The sequence below is a fragment of the Mya arenaria genome, chromosome 14, assembly GCF_026914265.1.
Source record: "Mya arenaria isolate MELC-2E11 chromosome 14, ASM2691426v1".
Lineage (NCBI taxonomy): Eukaryota > Metazoa > Mollusca > Bivalvia > Myida > Myidae > Mya > Mya arenaria.
In genome coordinates, this window is record NC_069135.1 from 45,762,108 (window position 1) to 45,780,044 (window position 17,937).

Sequence of the window (17,937 nt, forward strand, 5' to 3'; positions counted from 1 at the left end):
CAACCAAAAGCACTCTAGTAACTTTTTTAATCAGCTAAAAAAAAAGGGGGGGGGGGGGCATTAGATCCGCGGAATTTCACAAATCCGCGGACAAATCACATCCCTGATAACAGTACCAATATTTTTCAACCTTCCTCATGTCTCTATATTATTGACAATTCTATGGCATGTAAATGTTAAGTGAAGCACGTTCCACTTGATTTCATAACCCATAACTTGGGCGTGTGGGGTATTAATCACTTTCTGTGATCGGCCTAGTTTGGGAAATGTGTTCTGCGCAATGTTTAGAATTGCTTTCTGTCACAGGTTTGGGGGTTTCTGCCCAAGGTCTGGGAGTGCTTTCCCTCCTAGATTTGGGAGAGCTATTTTTCCCCCAAGTTTGGGAGTGTGTTCAGAGTGTGTATGGGAGTGCTTTCTGTCTGTTGTTTCAAATTGGGAGTTTCTATTCTAGGTATTTCAGTGCTTTCAGCCCCAGGTTTGAGAGTGCTTTTCGTTCCCAGTTTGGGAGTGCTTTCTGTCCCAGGTTTGGGAATTTCTGCTCCAGGATTGAGAGTGCTTTCTGTCCCCAGTTTGAGAGTGCTTTCAGCTCCAGGTTTGGGAGTGCTTCCTGTCTCAGGTTTAAGAGTCTGCTCCAGGTTTGGGAGTGCTTTCTGCTCCAGGTTTGGGAGGGCTTTCTGCTCCAGGTTTGAGAGTGCTTTCTGCTCCAGGTTTGGGAGTGCTTTCTGTCCCAGGTTTGAGAGTTTCTGCTCCAGGACTGAGAGTGCTTTCTGTCCCAGGTTTGAGAGTGCTTTCAGCTCCAGATTTGGGAGTGCTTCCTGTCCCAGGTTTGAGAGTTTCTGCTCCAGGATTGAGAGTGCTTTCTGCTCCAGGTTTGAAAGTGCTTTCAGCTCCAGGTTTGGGAGTGCTTTCTGTCCCAGGTTTGAGAGTGCTTTCAGCTCCAGATTTGGGAGTGCTTCCTGTCCCAGGTTTGAGAGTTTCTGCTCCAGGACTGAGAGTGCTTTCTGTCCCAGGTTTGAGAGTGCTTTCAGCTCCAGGTTTGGGAGTGCTTTCTTTCCCAGGTTTGAGAGTGCTTTCAGCTCCAGATTTGGGAGTTCTTCCTGTCCCAGGTTTGAGAGTTTCTGCTCCAGGACTGAAGAGTGCTTTCTGTCCCAGGTTTGAGAGTGCTTTCAGCTCCAGGTTTGGGAGTGCTTTCTGTCCCAGGTTTGATAGTGCTTTCAGCTCCAGGTTTTGAAGTGCTTTTTGTCCCAGGTTTGAGAGTTTCTGCTCCAGGATTGAAAGTGCTTTCTGCTCCAGGTTTGAGAGTGCTTTCAGCTCCAGGTTTGGGAGTGTTTCTGTCCCAGGTTTGAGATTGTTTTCAACTCCAGGTTTGGGAGTGCTTCCTGTCCCAGGTTTGAGAGTTTCTGCTCCAGGTTTGGGAGTGTTTCTGTCCCCAGTATGAGAGTGCTTTCAGCTCCAGGTTTGGGAGTGTTTCTGTCCCCAGTATGAGAGTGCTTTCAGCTCCAGGTTTGGGAGTGCTTTATGTCCCAGGTTTGAGAGTTTCTGCTCCAGGTTTGGGAGTGTTTTCTGTCTCCACTATGAGAGTGTTTTCAGCTACAGGTTTGGGAGTGCTTTCTGTCCCAGGTTTGAGAGTGCTTTCAGCTCCAGGTTTGGGAGTGCTTTCTGTCCCAGGTTTGAAAGTGTTTTCAACTCCAGGTTTGGGAGTGCTTCCTGTCCCAGGTTTGAGAGTTTCTGCTCTAGGATTGAGAGTGCTTTCTGTCCTAGGTTTGAGAGTGCTTTCAGCTCCAGGTTTGGGAGTGCTTTCTGTCTTAGGTTTGAGAGTTTCTGCTCCAGGTTTGAGTTCTTTCTGTCCCCTTGTTTGAGAGTTTTTTTGGTCATACATGAAAACAATACCCATGTCAAGGGACATAATTTATTCAATTAACCATTTGCATTCACTTCTTCAAAAAAAAAAAAAAATAAGGCATGTTTATCATATCAGGTAAGGCAATTGATCCATTTGCTAAAACACTTCACAAAAAGTAATATATTAAAATGGGGTACCATATGTCTGGAGCTAGGCATTAAACTTTGAAAATGGTGAAAATGGTGTGAAAAGTCGGGTTTAGACTAGTACTGACTTCACCATTTTCAAAGTTTAATGTTGTATCTCATGTATCAGTGCTTCACTGAGAGCATGTTAAAGAACCAAGAGGTCTATTCACAAAAGTGCTATGGACTCTGTATCAAATTCTGTTTCTTCAAATCATCTTGAATCTTATTTTGACTAGAAACTGAAGTCCCAGAACTGACAAATGAACATGATTTAAGTTGGTATCACAGTGGGTCAAGCTGAAACTAACTAACTAAAAACAACGTGGAACAGTTGACAATGTGAAATTGTACATAGGTCAAGAAATTTAAAAAACACACCATAACTGAACGAACATGTTTGTTGACAATCATATCCCCTTGGTTAACCTTCACATATGGTTAGTTTACAGAATATAAGAACTTTGTTCAGTAAAACTTGTTATGTCGATTGGAATCTAATCTAACAGTGATCCATGCATGTTTTGCAAAAATAGAAAAATGGTTTCCGCCAACAGTAATTTTCAGTTACGTCTCTTTTTGATAAAAGTAAAGATAAAGTCATACAACAAATTAATTGGCTTTAATTTCTGATTGCCCATAACAAAAACCTGGTTTCGTCGCATTGCGGCGCTTCTAGTTCTCTTTTTAGTAACAGTGACCTTGACCCCTATTCGCAATCCCATGAAAGGTCTCCATAAACTCTTTCTATGTACCAAGCTTGGTCAAGATATGTGAACCCTGACTAAAGATATTCAGTTTCAACCGTTTTTCTCTTTTTAGTAACAGTGACCTTGACCCTAAAAGCCCTATACACAACCCCATGAAAGGTCTCCGTAAACTCCATAACTATATACCAAGTTTGATCAAGATATGTGAACTTGAACTAAAGTTATTCAGTTTCAACCACTCTACAATTTTTAGTAACAGTGACCTTGACCCTAGGGACCCCAAACGCAATCCCATGAAAGGTCTCCATAAACTCTTCCTTTATGCCAAGTTGGGTCAAGATATGTGAACCCTGACTAAAGTTATTCAGTTCCAACTGTTTTTCTATTTTTAGTAACAGTGACCTTGACCTTGACCCTAGGCACCCCAAATTCAATCCCATGAAAGGTATCCATAAACTCTTCCTTTATACCATGTTGGGTCAAGATATGTGAACCCTAACTAAAGTTATTCAGTTTCAACTGTTTTACAATTTTTAGTAACAGAGACCTTGACTCTAGGGACCCCAAACGCAATCCCATGAAAGGTCTCCATAAACTCTTTCTTTATTTTGGTCAAGATATGTCAACCCTTACTGAAATTATTCAGTTTCATAGGTAAGTTTGACGCTACCCGGCCGCCCGAACAACGACGTTCGTCATTCTAATAACCAGGTTTCACTATGTGAAAACATGGTTAATAACATAATAGTGTAAACACACATAATCATAATAACAATCCTGTAATAGTTGACAACAAGGTAAAAAAAAACATTTCTATATATTTCAATAAGTGGGAGTAACTCAGAACATGTATGTTGCCAGTATTGAGTGCTGTCACCGAGTGACAGTAAAATCAGGCTGTAAGTTGTAATGGTAACTAGAATATTTCGAATGTCATATGTCACCTGCCGTGCGGGTCCATCATCGCAGAAGCAAATTTAGTAGTAATATTTTGAATGCCATAGCCAATACAGATTTTTTTCATATAAAATCAATACCATTTTTAAACATAGGCTAAAACTAGTAAAATATCACTTTTAATCAATGCCTTCATCTATTCCTTGCATAATTTAAGAAAAGCATGGAAAATTGGACAGCATAACATTGACATATAGTTGTATTGCTTTTCCTATGTCATTTCCCCGCACCAAACATTGCTTGGTCAAGGGATATAATCAAACATCAGTACGGACTCTGGAAAAATTACAGTAATCTGCTAGTTTATCTGAAACAAATAAGAAATTATCCCCATTACCATTGTTGACCCACTTGCTTAGAACTGGATAAGAAATGCTCGAGTTATTTTGAGTGGACAGTCGAAGTAACTTCGGTTAAAATTTTAAAATTTAAAGGGCCATAACTCATGTGGTGTATAGTTTGATCTGGCTGTTTGTCAAACTTGTTTGATACATTATGCTCTATTGTTACCCAATGTAGTAAAGATTAGATAACAAACCCTCAAGTAAGAAAGAAATCAAAATGAATTTTGGCACAATTTTGACAATCAAAGGGCATTAACTCCAGAGTTAATGTTGTGATCTCACTGTTAATGGAATGAACATTGTAACAAAGGTTTGGTAAAGATTGGATAAGAAATGCTGTTGCAATTTAGGAATTAGCAACAGTTCTGTGTTCTCCTTCACAATGTAATTTGTGTGGGTTGTTAAATACTTTTCTATTTGACATTAATGAATCAGGCTTAGGGCTCCAGTTGGAAGCTCTACCTGTTTTGAAATTACCTGCAGAGTTCTAAGTGCTCTGCCACCGGTTGTGTTATATTGTCAGCAGCAAAGGGCATCATCGGCTGCAATGGGCACGGCTGGCACAGCAGTAATGTAATACTGATGGCAGAGATGGGTTATGTTATACTGACAGGCAGAGGCAGAGGGTAGTTATGAAACACTGCAGGCACAGCAGTTAAATAATACTGTTGGCAGTGGGCATTGCCAGCGGAGATAGGTTAACTAACATTGCAGGCATGCAGTTATATGTTAATGAATAAATGGTAGTAGAAGAAAATTATAATGTGTTTGTTTCTTCATGTTTGTGAAGCTCTCCAAATAAAGGGCTATTGAAGTATCTCAAGAAATATTGGTGGCAGCGAACTACTTTACCGAACAAGGAATCCTGAAAAGGATCTTTGCTCCCAGGTTAGTCTTTGTTGTAGCAGGTGAGATTGGGTAACACTGTTGGCCAGTGGTGAAATGTCAAAGTTTTTAACAACACCGGTTAAGTGTGATTCTGTAACACTGGTGGTAGCGGTGGGATATCAGGAGTATTAGAACCACCGGATAAGTAAGATTCGGTAGCAATGCTTAAATTAGAGAATGGACAAAGTGAAATTAGTACAATGTTGACAATAGGCCATACTTGGTTTAAACAAATCTATTTCATAAAAATAGACAAGCGACAACATATATTACATTCTAACCCAGACTGTTTATATCAAGCTCAGTCAAGATAAAAAGTTCATAAACATTCTACCAAAGTTTGGTAAAGATTGAAAGATAAAAAAAAATTGATAAATCAAGGACCATAACTCTGGGTGTTGATCCAACTCAGTCAAGATGTCATGTCAATAAACATTGTGACCAAGTTTGGTAACGATTGGACAACAAATAAACAAGAGGGCCATGATTGCCCTAAAATACTCAACTAAGGAAAGGGCCACAACTCTGTGATAAAGCATTAATAAAAATGTTGCAATTTAAACATATCTTTACTGATGACGATGCCTTGTTTTATATTTGTAAAGGGTCTGTAATGAAGCTACCAGTAAAGTTTCATTGAATTTGGCCTGGTAGTTTCAGAGATTTATTTTAAAGCAAAACAGTAAGTTGGCCATTTTGTTGTTGTTGTTGATCAATCTCAATGCCTTGTTGTATTTTTGTAGAGGGTCATGCAATGAAGCTTCCTGTAAAGTTTCAGTGAATTTGGCCTGGTAGTTTCAGAGGAAATGTTTCTTAAAGCAAAACAGGAAGTCGGCCATTTTGCTGTTGTTGTTGTTGTTGTTTATCAATCATGACCCCTTGTTGTATTTTTGTAGAGGGTCACCCAAGGAAGCTTTCTGTAAAGTTTAATTGAATTTGGACTGGTAGTTTTAGAGGAGATGTTTTTTTAAAGCAAAACAGGAAGTCAGCCATTTTGTTGTTGTTGCTGTTGTTGTTGTTGTTAATCAATCGTGACCCCTTGTTGTTTCTTTGTAGAGGGTCACCCAAGAAAGCTTCCTGTAAAGTTTCATTGAATTTGGATTGGTAGTTTCAGAGGAGATGGGTTTTTTAAAGCGAAACAGAAAGTCAGCCATTTTGTTGTTGCTGCTGTTGTTGTTGTTGCAGATCAATCATGACCCCTTGTTGTATTTTTAAAGAGGGTCACCCAAGGAAGCTTCCTGTAAAGTTTCATTGAATTTGGACTGGTAGTTTTAGAGGAGATGTTTTTTTTAAAGCAAAACAGGAAGTCAGCCATTTTGTTGTTGTTGCTGTTGTTGTTGATCAATCATGACCCCTTGTTGTATTTTTGAAGAGGGTCACCCCAGGAAGCTTCCTGTAAAGTTTCATTGAATTTTGAGTGGTAGTTTCAACGGAGATGTGTTTTTTAAAGCAAAACAGGAAGTCAGCCATTTTGTTGTTGTTGCTTTTGGTGTTGATCAATCATGACCCCTTGTTGTATTTTTGTAGAGGGTCACCCAAGGAAGCTTCCTGTAAAGTTTCATTGAATCTGGATTGGTAGTTTCAGAAGAGATGGGTTTTTTAAAGTAAAACAGAAAGTCAGCCATTTTGTTGTTGCTGATTAATCATGACCCCTTGTTGTATTTTTGAAGAGGGTCACCCCAGGAAGCTTCCTGTAAAGTTTCATTGAATTTAGATTGGTAGTTTAAGAGTAGATTTTTTTTAAAGCAAAACAGGAAGTCAGCCATTTTGTTGTTGTTGCTGTTGGTGTTGATCAATCGTGACCCCTTGTTGTATTTTTGTAGAGGGTCACCCAAGGAAGCTTCCTGTAAAGTTTCATTCAATTTGGACTGGTAGTTTCAGAGAAGATATTTTTTAAAGCAAAACAGGAAGTCGCCCATTTAGTTGTTGTCGATCAATCGTGACCACTTGTTGTATTTTTGTAGAGGGTCACTCAAGGAAGCTTCCTGTAAAGTTTCATTGAATTTGGCCAGGTAGTTTCAGAGATGTTTTTTAAGCAATTCTTGAAGGACGGACGGACTGTTGGACGGACGCCGGACAAAGACCAATCACAATAGCTCACCTTGAGCACTGGTAAGCTAAACAGTTAGTGAGCAGAAACAAAAGTGTGAGGGCACAGACGCAGACAACAACAATGGCAGACAACATGATCCCTGTATGGTTGCCATCCACACAGGTGACATAAATTGTACATTGGACCTTCAGTAACACACATGAGCCATTCTAGGATTACTGACCTGTACAAATGACTCAAAATCCCGCTGAATAGTGAGTACAACACTCAGGGAGTATTATACAATATTTACTACTGGCACAATTGCAAAATAATCTAACAACAAAAATATTTGACATATCAAATATTAAAATATACCACATTCTAATATCAAATACCAACAATCAATTAAGTGTGTACGGTATACATAATTCTAAAATTATCTAAACTATCCCAGGACAAAACATTTTCTGATCATTTGATAAATTATTTCTTTAAGAATAATTCCTAGAATCTTATCGAAATTAAAAATAAACTCCAGAACAAAAATAATAATTGTGAGAGAAAATAAACGAACTGCTTCTTTGGTTCACCTGTGACAACCCATTGAAATATTATTTAAAAATTAGTTGTAGTTTTTCAATTTGGGATTGCACTTGATTTTTTTTGTAACAATGCTTATAAAAAAATATGAAGGTGATGTTCTTGTCCGGTTAATTATTATGCTTGCAAATCTCCTGACATTTTGTCCACCTTAAACCCACCACCCTCTTTGGATCTGTGAGTAAAGAACTCTTCAAGTACAAACTTAAGCTCTTTTTGTATCAGCTTCTTATTATTTTCTTCATATTTTGTGAATGGTTGCTTGTATCATAGTGTGCTGATATGATCCTTGTAACCAGGTAACATCAAGGCTAATCTCTTCATTTCTGGCAGTGTTTACTGTATTGAAACTGCACAGGGCTGTGCTATCTAGACTGGAGGAGGTCAGCAGGCACACCCAGCTGCAGAAGCCTACTCCGGGTCTCGGCCAGCCTCGTTTTATCCAGACAAGACCAGACTACGCTCCAACTCATTGTCCGCAGGCTTGGGATAGCCAGCCACACACACTGTAGGTCATTAGTACGCTCTGTGTCTATCTTAGTCACACCACCAAACACAAATAAACAGCCATCCTGGAATAAGATATAAGAACTTTCTTTTGTACCATAAATGCAGGTTTAGTGCTTGATTGAATAAATTCTTTTAAACCATAAGGACTTACACAAGAAATTTCTGTTTAAAAAATCCAACCCATCTGTAAGCTAGTTCTCTGATTGCTCCCTTAACCTCAATGCCTGGTTACTCTATATCATTTGGTAAAGTATTTGTTTGCTGATTACTGATATGTAAAACACCAAGTGTTTGTTATACCTAAAGTTATTACAGTTTAAAGACTTGTTACTAATTACAACTGAAGTAATAACAGGGATGTAATTGACCTGGCAGCTGAAGGGCTGAAACCATTCCGGTGAGGGGTTTGGGGGCCACTTAAGACCACCAGTTAGGGCTGAAACCATTCCGGTGAGGGGTTTGGGGGCTACTAAAGACCACCAGTTAGGGCTGTTGGGGGCCACTTAAGGCCAACAGTTAGGGCTGAAACCATTCCGGTGAGGGGTCTGGGGGCCACTAAAGACTACCAGTAAGAGCTGGAACCATTTCGGTGAGGGGTTTTGGGGCCACTTAAGGCCACCAGTAAGGCCTGAAACCATTCCAGTGAGGGGTTTGGGGCCACTTAAGACCACCAGTTAGGGCTGAAACCATTCCGGTGAGGGGTTTGGGGGCCACTTAAGACCACCAGTTAGGGCTGAAACCATTCCGGTAAGGGGTTTGGGGGCTACTAAAGACCACCAGTTAGGGCTGTTTGGGGCCACTTAAGGCCAACGGTTAGGGCTGAAACCATTCCAGTGAGGGGTCTGGGGGCCACTAAAGACTACCAGTAAGAGCTGGAACCATTTCGGTGAGGGGTTTTGGGGCCACTTAAGGCCACCAGTAAGGGCTGAAACCATTCCAGTGAGGGGTTTGGGGGCCACTAAAGACCACCAATTAGGGCTGAAATCATTCCAGAGAGGGATTTGGGGGCCACTATTCGGTGAGGGGTTTGGGTGCCACTAAAGACCACCAGTTAGGGCTGAAACCATTCCGGTGAGGGGTTTGGGTGCCACTTAAGACCACCAGTTAGGGCTGAAACCATTCCGGTGAGGGGATTGGGGGCCACTAAAGACTACCAGTAAGAGCTGGAACCATTTCGGTGAGGGGTTTGGGGGCCACTAAAGACCACCACTAAGGGCTCAAACCATTTCGGTGAGGTGTTTGGGGGCCAATAAAGACCAACAGTTAGGGCTGAAACCATTTTGGTGAGGGGTTTGGGGGCCACTAAAGACCACCAGTTAGGGCTGAAACCATTCCGGTGAGGGGTTTGGGGGCCACTATTCGGTGAGAGGTTTGAGGGCCACTAAAGACCACCAGTAAGGGCTGAAACCATTCCGGTAAGGGGTTTGGGCGCCACTAAAGACCACCAGTTAGGGTTGAAACCATTCGGGTGAGGGGTTTGGGTGCCACTTAAGGCCAACAGTTAGGGCTGAAACCATTCCGGTGAGGGGTTTGGGGGCCACTAAAGGCCAACAGTTAGGGCTGAAACCATTCCAGTGAGGGGTTTGGGGGCCACTTAAGACCACCAGTAAGGGCTGAAACCATTCCGGTGAGGGGTTTGGGTGCCACTTAAGGCCAACAGTTAGGGCTGAAACCATTCCGTTAGGGGTTTGGGTGCCACTTAAGGCCAACAGTTAGGGCTGAAACCATTCCGGTAAGGGGTTTGGGTGCCACTTAAGGCCAACAGTTAGGGCTGAAACCATTCCGGTGAGGGGTTTGGGGGCCACTAAAGGCCAACAGTTAGGGCTGAAACCATTCCAGTGAGGGGTTTGGGGGCCACTTAAGGCCAACAGTTAGGGCTGAAACCATTTCGGTGAGGGGTTTGGGGGCCACTAAAGACCACCAGTTAGGGCTGAAACCATTCCGGTGAGGGGTTTTGGGGCCACTTAAGGCCAACAGTTAGGGCTGAAACCATTCCGGTGAGGGGTTTGGGGGCCACTTAAGGCCAACAGTTAGGGCTGAAACCATTCCAGTGAGGGGTTTTGGGGCGACTTAAGGCCAACAGTTAGGGCTGAAACCATTTCGGTGAGGGGTTTGGGGGCCACTTAAGGCCAACAGTTAGGGCTGAAACCATTCCGGTGAGGGGTTTTGGGGCGACTAAAGACCAACAGCTAGGGCTGAAACCATTGCAGTGAGGGGTTTGGGGGCCACTAAAGACTACCAGTAAGAGCTGGAACCATTTTGGTGAGGGGTTTGGGGGCCACTATTCGGTGAGAGGTTTGGGGGCCACTAAAGACCACCAGTAAGGGCTGAAACTATATCGGTGAGGGGTTTGGGGGCCACTAAAGGCCACCAGTAGTAGTTTAAAGGGGAAATTGTCAAAGAAAAACTTGCATTTTAGAAGCCCTTTTGAGGGCTCTACTGGCTTCAATTTTGAAGCAAACTGGAGTGTCAATACAACAAAAGAAGTAACAAACAAATTTATTTGCAGAGCAATACATCAATAATTCATGAAATGCTTTTCATTAACCAAATACCAACTTAGTATATAATAATCAAAGCATCAGTACGCAATAAAATTCTTTTTTCAATAATCTTTATCCCACTTATAAAATAATAAATTAAAACAGTTAGTAAAACAACAAACTGGTAACTGATGAAGCTTCACAAACCCCACATTTTGTTTTTCCACCAATATCAACCTTGTTGATGCAAGATGACATATACCATGATATACAGCAAGAAGGGTGACATGTTTCTAGAAAATTCCCCTTAAATTTGCTTCAATTATTTGAATCAACAATATTGACGTTGTTTCCGCGGCTCAGTTTGATATATTTTCCATCCTGTTACAAAATCCAAAAAGTAATAAAAGTAATAAGATTATTCCAATTTTTGCATTTTTTCAGCAAGACGCCATTGTGTTGGCTCCTCAGTATAACAAGCTATTTCATTGGACTATATGAAAAGTGTTTTTTTTATAGGATTTTTTTTATTTGTGTATTTAGGATACCTTAAAATTAGTGCCATTGGAATAGAAGTGATATCTATAAAAGCAGCGTGTGACACATCAATACGCGCATGCCCTCGAGTCGGATTTTTCAATCCGGACCGGAAACACATGATTTATATTTTTTCTTGCATATCTAAAAATATCAATTTGTGGAAAAAATGATGTAGAAAACAAACTTTTGTACATTTCATCAAAAAGCGCGTGCAACGTTGTTTACTGACGTCATAAAGCGCTGTAATTTTGAATAACTAAAAATCATGTTTTGTTCTGATTATTTATAAATTTATATTTGATTGCGCTTTATTGCAATAGTATAATATTTTTTTCATAAACCATGCAATAAAAGAAATAAGAAGTGGCGCGTTGTTGCGCGTGACACATCTTACATGGGGGGCGTAAGATGGGTTTTTCCAGCAGTGGTCACATGACCGGAAACACACATCCGGTATGCAAGAAATATATATCTTGCAATGCATCTTATTGCCAGCAATTTGCTATTGGAAGTAACAGTGACCTTGACCTTTAAGCAAGTTTTTGCTTCTAAGAGTTTATGAAGGTGTTTGCCTGCACCCATTGCTTGGCCCTGCCTTGACTCCATTACGACTTTAAGTGCATTTAAATGCCATGAGATGGAAGGGACTACAATTACCAGCCACATTTAGATACTAGATATCCAGAAACAGAGTGTGACAGTAGTGGATATGGCTGCAATACACTAGCTCTCGTACCTTTGCGTTCTGTAACCTGTCCGACGTACTGATTCCTGGGGGACAACCTTGCTGGGTCCAAACAGTACACAGAGTACTCCAAATTTCACAAAACTACTTGATGCAAGATGTGTAAAACCAGAGTATTTATACCTGAGTGAGGGCACTGGAGTGGAAGTAGACTGGTTTGGGCAGGGAGAAGTCTAGTTTGGTCCACTGGAGGCTTGGAAGGTGTAACCTCCAGATCTTCTGCTGGATTCTGCCACCCCCTAGTCCTCCTATCACATATACACCTGGAATATATGTGCTCACATTATACCTGTAAAACATGAAGCCATGTATACACATGTAAAATATGTGGTTATGTATACAACTGAAACATAGGTGCTCACATTAAACGTGGAAAACATGAAGCCATGTATACACATGTAAAATATGTGGCTAGGTATACACCTGGTAAATAGGTGCTCACATTAAACGTGGAAAACATGAAGCCATGTATACACATGTAAAATATGTTGCTACGTATACACCTTGAACATATGTGCTTACATTAAACGTGGAAAACATGTAGTAATGTATACACATGTAAAATATGTGGTTTCACATACACTTGAAAATATGTGTCACATACACTTGAAAATATGTGGTCACATAAACACCTTGAAAAAATATGGTCATGAATACACCTGGGAAATATGTGGCTACTTGTACAACTTGGAAATATGTGGTTTCTTATACACCTGGGAAATATGTGGCTACTTGTTCACCTGGGAAATATATGGTTACTAGTACACCTTGGAAATATGTGGCTACTTATACACCTGGGAAATACGAGGGATGATCCAAAATAAACAGGATTGTTCTCACATAACCAATATGGTTTAATATTTATACTTCAAAATATACATTAACAAGACGTGGATAGTATCCGCTACAAACACTGACAATTTCATGAAAATAGTATGTATGTTGCAAAAATTACAGGGCTCTGAACAAGGTCACTAACACAGACCCGGCGCACGCCGGATGCATTTGAGTGTTTTTCAAAATAATCGCCGTCACACTGGATGCACCGTTGGTGGCGATGAATCCATTGGTGTCGGAATATTTCCCTATACCACTCAGAGTCATATTGTTTGATAATTTGTGATGTTGCCGTGCAGAGATCTGTCAGCGAATCGAAACGATTTCCTTTTAATTGTTTTGATTGCCGGGAAGATGGCAAAATCAAAAGGTGCCAAATGTGGGGAATATGGTGGGTGCAAAATTGTCTCGAATCCGAGGACCCCGATCTCCAAACGTCTGTGCAGTATGGGACGATACATTGACCATATGCAAAATGAAATTCTCCAGGGGAATCCCTGGTCTCTTTTTCTGCAATGCGTGCATGAGATCCCGGCAGAATACCTGTTCACGTGAAAAAGACATTACGGACCGCATATGTGATAATAAGTGTGACAGGAAACGATTCGCTATATGCAACTTACAAAATTACAGTAGATAAAAAGTATGGTATCACATATTTTAAAATAACACATAATTTCTGTTCATTTAAAATAAAAAAGGGGTACATAAAGTGCTTAATATATATCAATTAAATAGTTTTTACTTCAAACATAAGGAAATGTTTGAAATACATAGTGATATTTATATCAAAACTCGAAAATTGAATAACAACTAATTATTAAGTATAAAAAAATAATCTGCATTTACGGTCATATGGCTTGGGGCACACCGCCCCAAGCCATATGACCGTAAATGCAGATTATTTTTTTATAATATATATTATTTTTTTATACCGTATATTTATGCGGCTAAGAATCATCCCTTGTATGTCAACAAACATGATGAACATGTACTTTCCGCAGCTCTTTGACACCCGGGGGTGGGGATCCGCTTCGTTTCCACACGGCCAACTGCGATTTTGACTCGGGGTCGTAAAACCAAAGCCACGTCTCGTCTGTTGTTATTATCCTACTAAGAAATCCGTCTCCTTCCCGTCTATACCTAAGAAAGTTCTGGAATCACGGACACAGATTTCTTTTTCATGGTCTTTTAACAGGCGTGGAACCCAGCGTGCATGAACCTGCGATCATTATTTGTTTAAAATTGAAAAATCATTTGTGAAAATAAAAAAACGTGTATTAATTCAATTATTAAGTTATTTAGATCCTTAGACTGGGCAAGTTAGTAGGATAAAAAAAAATCCGATCTAATTAAAATAGATTTCTTTAACATAAAGATGCTTAATCATTTATGAGCAACTATTTTTAAGAAATAATATTTTCATATCGTATTATTAATGCACACACACCTTCGACATTTGTAGATCCTCAGTAAGTATTCTAGGAATTGTTCCATACAACATTCTGACCTTTAACCGTCGGTCCTTTGCTAATGCGTCACCAACGTTGCACCATATTTCTTTTTTCTTCCTCTACTCTCATCATCTTCAAGGCTCTCTATGCCGTCGCGGAAACGCCGATGCCATTCAAAAACCAGACTGCGACTGACCCTGACACTTGTCGCCTGTATCATCTTGTAGGTTTGTGTCGGCGTTTTCCTTAATTCACTACAAAACTTTTTAACTGCCCGATCTTCAATGCGATCTGATGACGCCATTTCATACACTCTGATCATTGTTTTGAATGATGCTTGTTTATTTTCGCATATAACGTTCAAATGATGTCAAACTTGCATATGACGTCACAACTACTTCAAATGATGTTTTTGTATTTTTTTTAATATATATTACTTATACACCTGGGAAATATGTGGTTACTTATACACCTGGGAATTATGAGTTTACTTGTATACCTGGGAAATATGTGGTTACTTATACACCTGGGAAATATGTTGTTTCTTATACACCTGGGAAATATGTGGTTACTTGTATACCTGGGAAATATGTGGTTACTTATACACCTGGGAAATATGTAGTTACACCTGGAAAATATATGGAAAATAAATAGTGCATTTAATAATGGGAATGCAGTTGAGGTGGTTATGCCTATAAATATTTTAACTAAATTTTAGAGATGCAAACGAATGGCAAAATTGATATTCGAATATTCGTTAATTCTTTCGAACGAATATTCGAATATTTGATCACCGAAATACATATTTGGGAAGATGTTGTAAACTACTATTATTATTCGCCCGGGCAAATTTACCCTACTTTGTCGCGCGGTGGACCCTGATTTCCCCTAAATGAGCCTTTTTAAATTCGATATTTTCAGGAATAAAAAAAAACCAGTACATTAAAAACAGACAAACAACAAAATCAAATAATTTCAATTCCGCTGCCTTTATATTTGTAAACAATGTGAAATAAGATGCATTCCTAGTCAAATAGCATTTTGCGCCAATGGAGGGTCTTTCCATAGGACAAGCGGCCTCGTTCTGAGATTGACCTCTAAATTGACGAAATATAACTTGGAAAACTCAAACCAACTCGGGAAGTAGTAAAATAATAAAACGAAAACATATCTGGATTTGACTCATCTATTGAACAACAATAGAGAAAAATTATCCTAAAACCCTATACTGTATGTTTACATTTCAAAGCACGAACATTGTATCGAAACATGGAGAACAGTTTAAAGCACATATATGTCACAACATTATTGTAGCACATGGCATTCATATCATCACGGCAATTTGAGCTTTGTTGCACAGCTTAATTTCCAGCCAAGACAAAACATTAGTGTTGAAGCCGATTCCTAGTCAGATATTGTAACAGTAGGGGGACTTTTTACAGTACCCGACGATATGTCCCTAAATGACATATGACACGTGTTTAGTGTATTGTCATCACATTCACACCTCTGGCATTAGGGGCCAGTCGTTGTAAAAACAAGACAAACAAACTCTACAGTTGTAGGCAAAAGGTTTTTTATTCTCTTTATTGAGAATTAGTATTATTACACTTTTTTTCGAATATTCGAATACCTAATTTTTGGCCATAACTCCAGAGTTGTTTCATCCGACTATTCATCAAACACAGATGAGGAATAGCTGTTTATGACCAAAAACCTTTTAACATAGTTAACTATACATTATATAAGAAATGCGTTGAGTTTGAGAGCAGACAAAATTGATTGGATAAAATTTTGACAATTCAAGAGTCATAACTCTGGAATGGCTGTTTATCAAAAGCAGCTGATGTGCTATTCCCATATACAATTTTTCAACATTTGGTAATAATTGGACGAGGAAAGACTTCAACTGATGCGCAATTCCTTAAGTTAGGTTCGGAAGTGCTAAAACAGTCCATATGAATGTACTTACTGTCAGCGAGCAGGTGGCAGCTGTGACATTTCCTCCCAGCTGGATACACTGGAAAAGAGTACAGATTAACAGACATACAAACTTGCTAATTACCAAGTTTAAAACTGCAGACATACAAACTTGCTAATTAACAAGTTTAAAACTAAGACATACAAACTTGCTAATTAACAAGTTTAAAACTGCAGACATACAAACTTGCTGATTAACAAGTTTAAAACTGCAGACATACAAACTTGCTGATTAACAAGTTTAAAACTGCAGACATACAAACTTGCTGATTAACAAGTTTAAAACTGCAGACATACAAACTTGCTGATTAACAAGTTTAAAACTACAGACATACAAACTTGCTGATTAATAAGTTTAAAACTACAGACATACAAACTTGCTGATTAACAAGTTTAAAACTACAGACATACAAACTTGCTGATTAACAAGTTTAAAACTACAGACATACAAACTTGCTGATTAACAAGTTTAAAACTACAGACATACAAACTTGCTGATTAACAAGTTTAAAACTACAGACATACAAACTTGCTGATTAACAAGTTTAAAACTACAGACATACAAACTTGCTGATTAACAAGTTTAAAACTACAAACATGTTGATGACATACAATTTTCTTTATTAACAAGTTTAAAGCTACAGACATACAAACCAATACCATTGCCATCATTAATATTTTGAGATAAAAACATATTTTATCATTTTATTTCTGGAGATCTCCATATCTAAGATTTGATCATCATTTTTCGCATCATTATAAGACTCGGTGTTCTTCGTCATGATTTTCATTTTGGTCAAACATATCTTTGAAATGGTTGAACAAATAGTCAGCGTTAGAAGAATTTCATTTATCTATCTTCCTTTCATTACGTTTCTTTATTGTTTTCCAAAATTGATGTGGTTTGGAAAGTGCTAATTTGTTTAAGCGTTGACCTTCTTTAGTCTTATATGCAAACAAGGTCTTATATTTTTTTTCTATTATATTTTGTTCGTGTTTTGATGAAAGTCTGTCTATTTATTTCAGACTTATTGCGGTTATAAATATTTCTCTTTGTATTAAATTCTTTTTTGTCATGAAAGAATGTTTTATTAAACTACAGACATAAAATCTTTCTAATTAATGTGTTTAAAACTACGGACATACTATCTTGCTGATTAACGAGTCTAAAACAACAGGTATACAATCTTATTCATAAACAAGTTATACAAAAATCTGTATCAACAAGTTAAATAAAAATGATCTGTGTAACTATTTTCTCTTCAAAATTATTCAAAAAGGTAAGAAAAAGAATATTATGATTACTAAATGTGAAGAGTACAACTGGTTATATAAAAACAATCATTCATGTACGTGATTTTCCTCCATCAATGTCTTGGTATGGCACTGTTGGGGCTTTCTCCCAAACCCTCATCTCAATGTGGAATACATCAATCTGAAACAACACTTTCACAGTACACAATATGTCTAAAACAACTGGTACCCACACAAAATACATGGTCTGCACTCACAATACGCATTCCCCTAACACTTCACAATTACCAGGGGCTATAATTGACAGATAAAATTTCGTTTAAATGATTTTTAAATAAAATTTACCAAAAATTGAGGTGTTGGTGAGACTTGTGGCGAGCCTATGACATTATTATATTTGTTTTAACTCTACAATGAAGTGTTCTATCAACTGAGTTCCAACAGTTGATAATTGGCAATCCTGGGAAACAGCCGGGTCTGTTCCAGAATAAGGGATTTACGCCCAAAGCAGGGTAAAAGGGCTTAAGCCCCTTTTGAAATAGTTTCAAGTCATGTTTATTTATATTCATTTT

At 38.9% G+C, this 17,937-nt stretch overlaps 2 protein-coding genes across 3 annotated transcripts in view; both read right to left on the bottom strand.

Annotated features, from left to right (window-relative positions):
• Window positions 1-618: 618 nt before the first annotated feature.
• LOC128216175 (immunoglobulin G-binding protein A-like) lies at window positions 619-1,875 on the bottom strand. Its single transcript, XM_052922752.1, has 2 exons — window positions 1,595-1,875; window positions 619-1,423 (listed from the first exon to the last, which is right to left on the bottom strand). The coding sequence occupies exons 1-2, from the start codon at window positions 1,873-1,875 to the stop codon at window positions 619-621; spliced, it is 1,086 nt and encodes a 361-aa protein (XP_052778712.1).
• A 40-nt stretch (window positions 1,876-1,915) lies between these two features.
• The window catches only part of LOC128218026 (kelch domain-containing protein 10-like), a 35,025-nt gene continuing 19,003 nt past the window's right edge, over window positions 1,916-17,937 (bottom strand). For both annotated transcript variants that reach the window (XM_052925537.1, XM_052925536.1), the window contains 4 exons: window positions 17,465-17,546; window positions 16,104-16,151; window positions 11,964-12,103; window positions 1,916-8,134 (listed from right to left, as the gene is read on the bottom strand). In XM_052925537.1, the coding sequence (XP_052781497.1) occupies window positions 7,928-8,134; window positions 11,964-12,103; window positions 16,104-16,151; window positions 17,465-17,546 (477 nt within the window). In that variant the 3' untranslated portion in view covers window positions 1,916-7,927. The remainder of the gene's footprint in view (window positions 8,135-11,963; window positions 12,104-16,103; window positions 16,152-17,464; window positions 17,547-17,937) is intronic.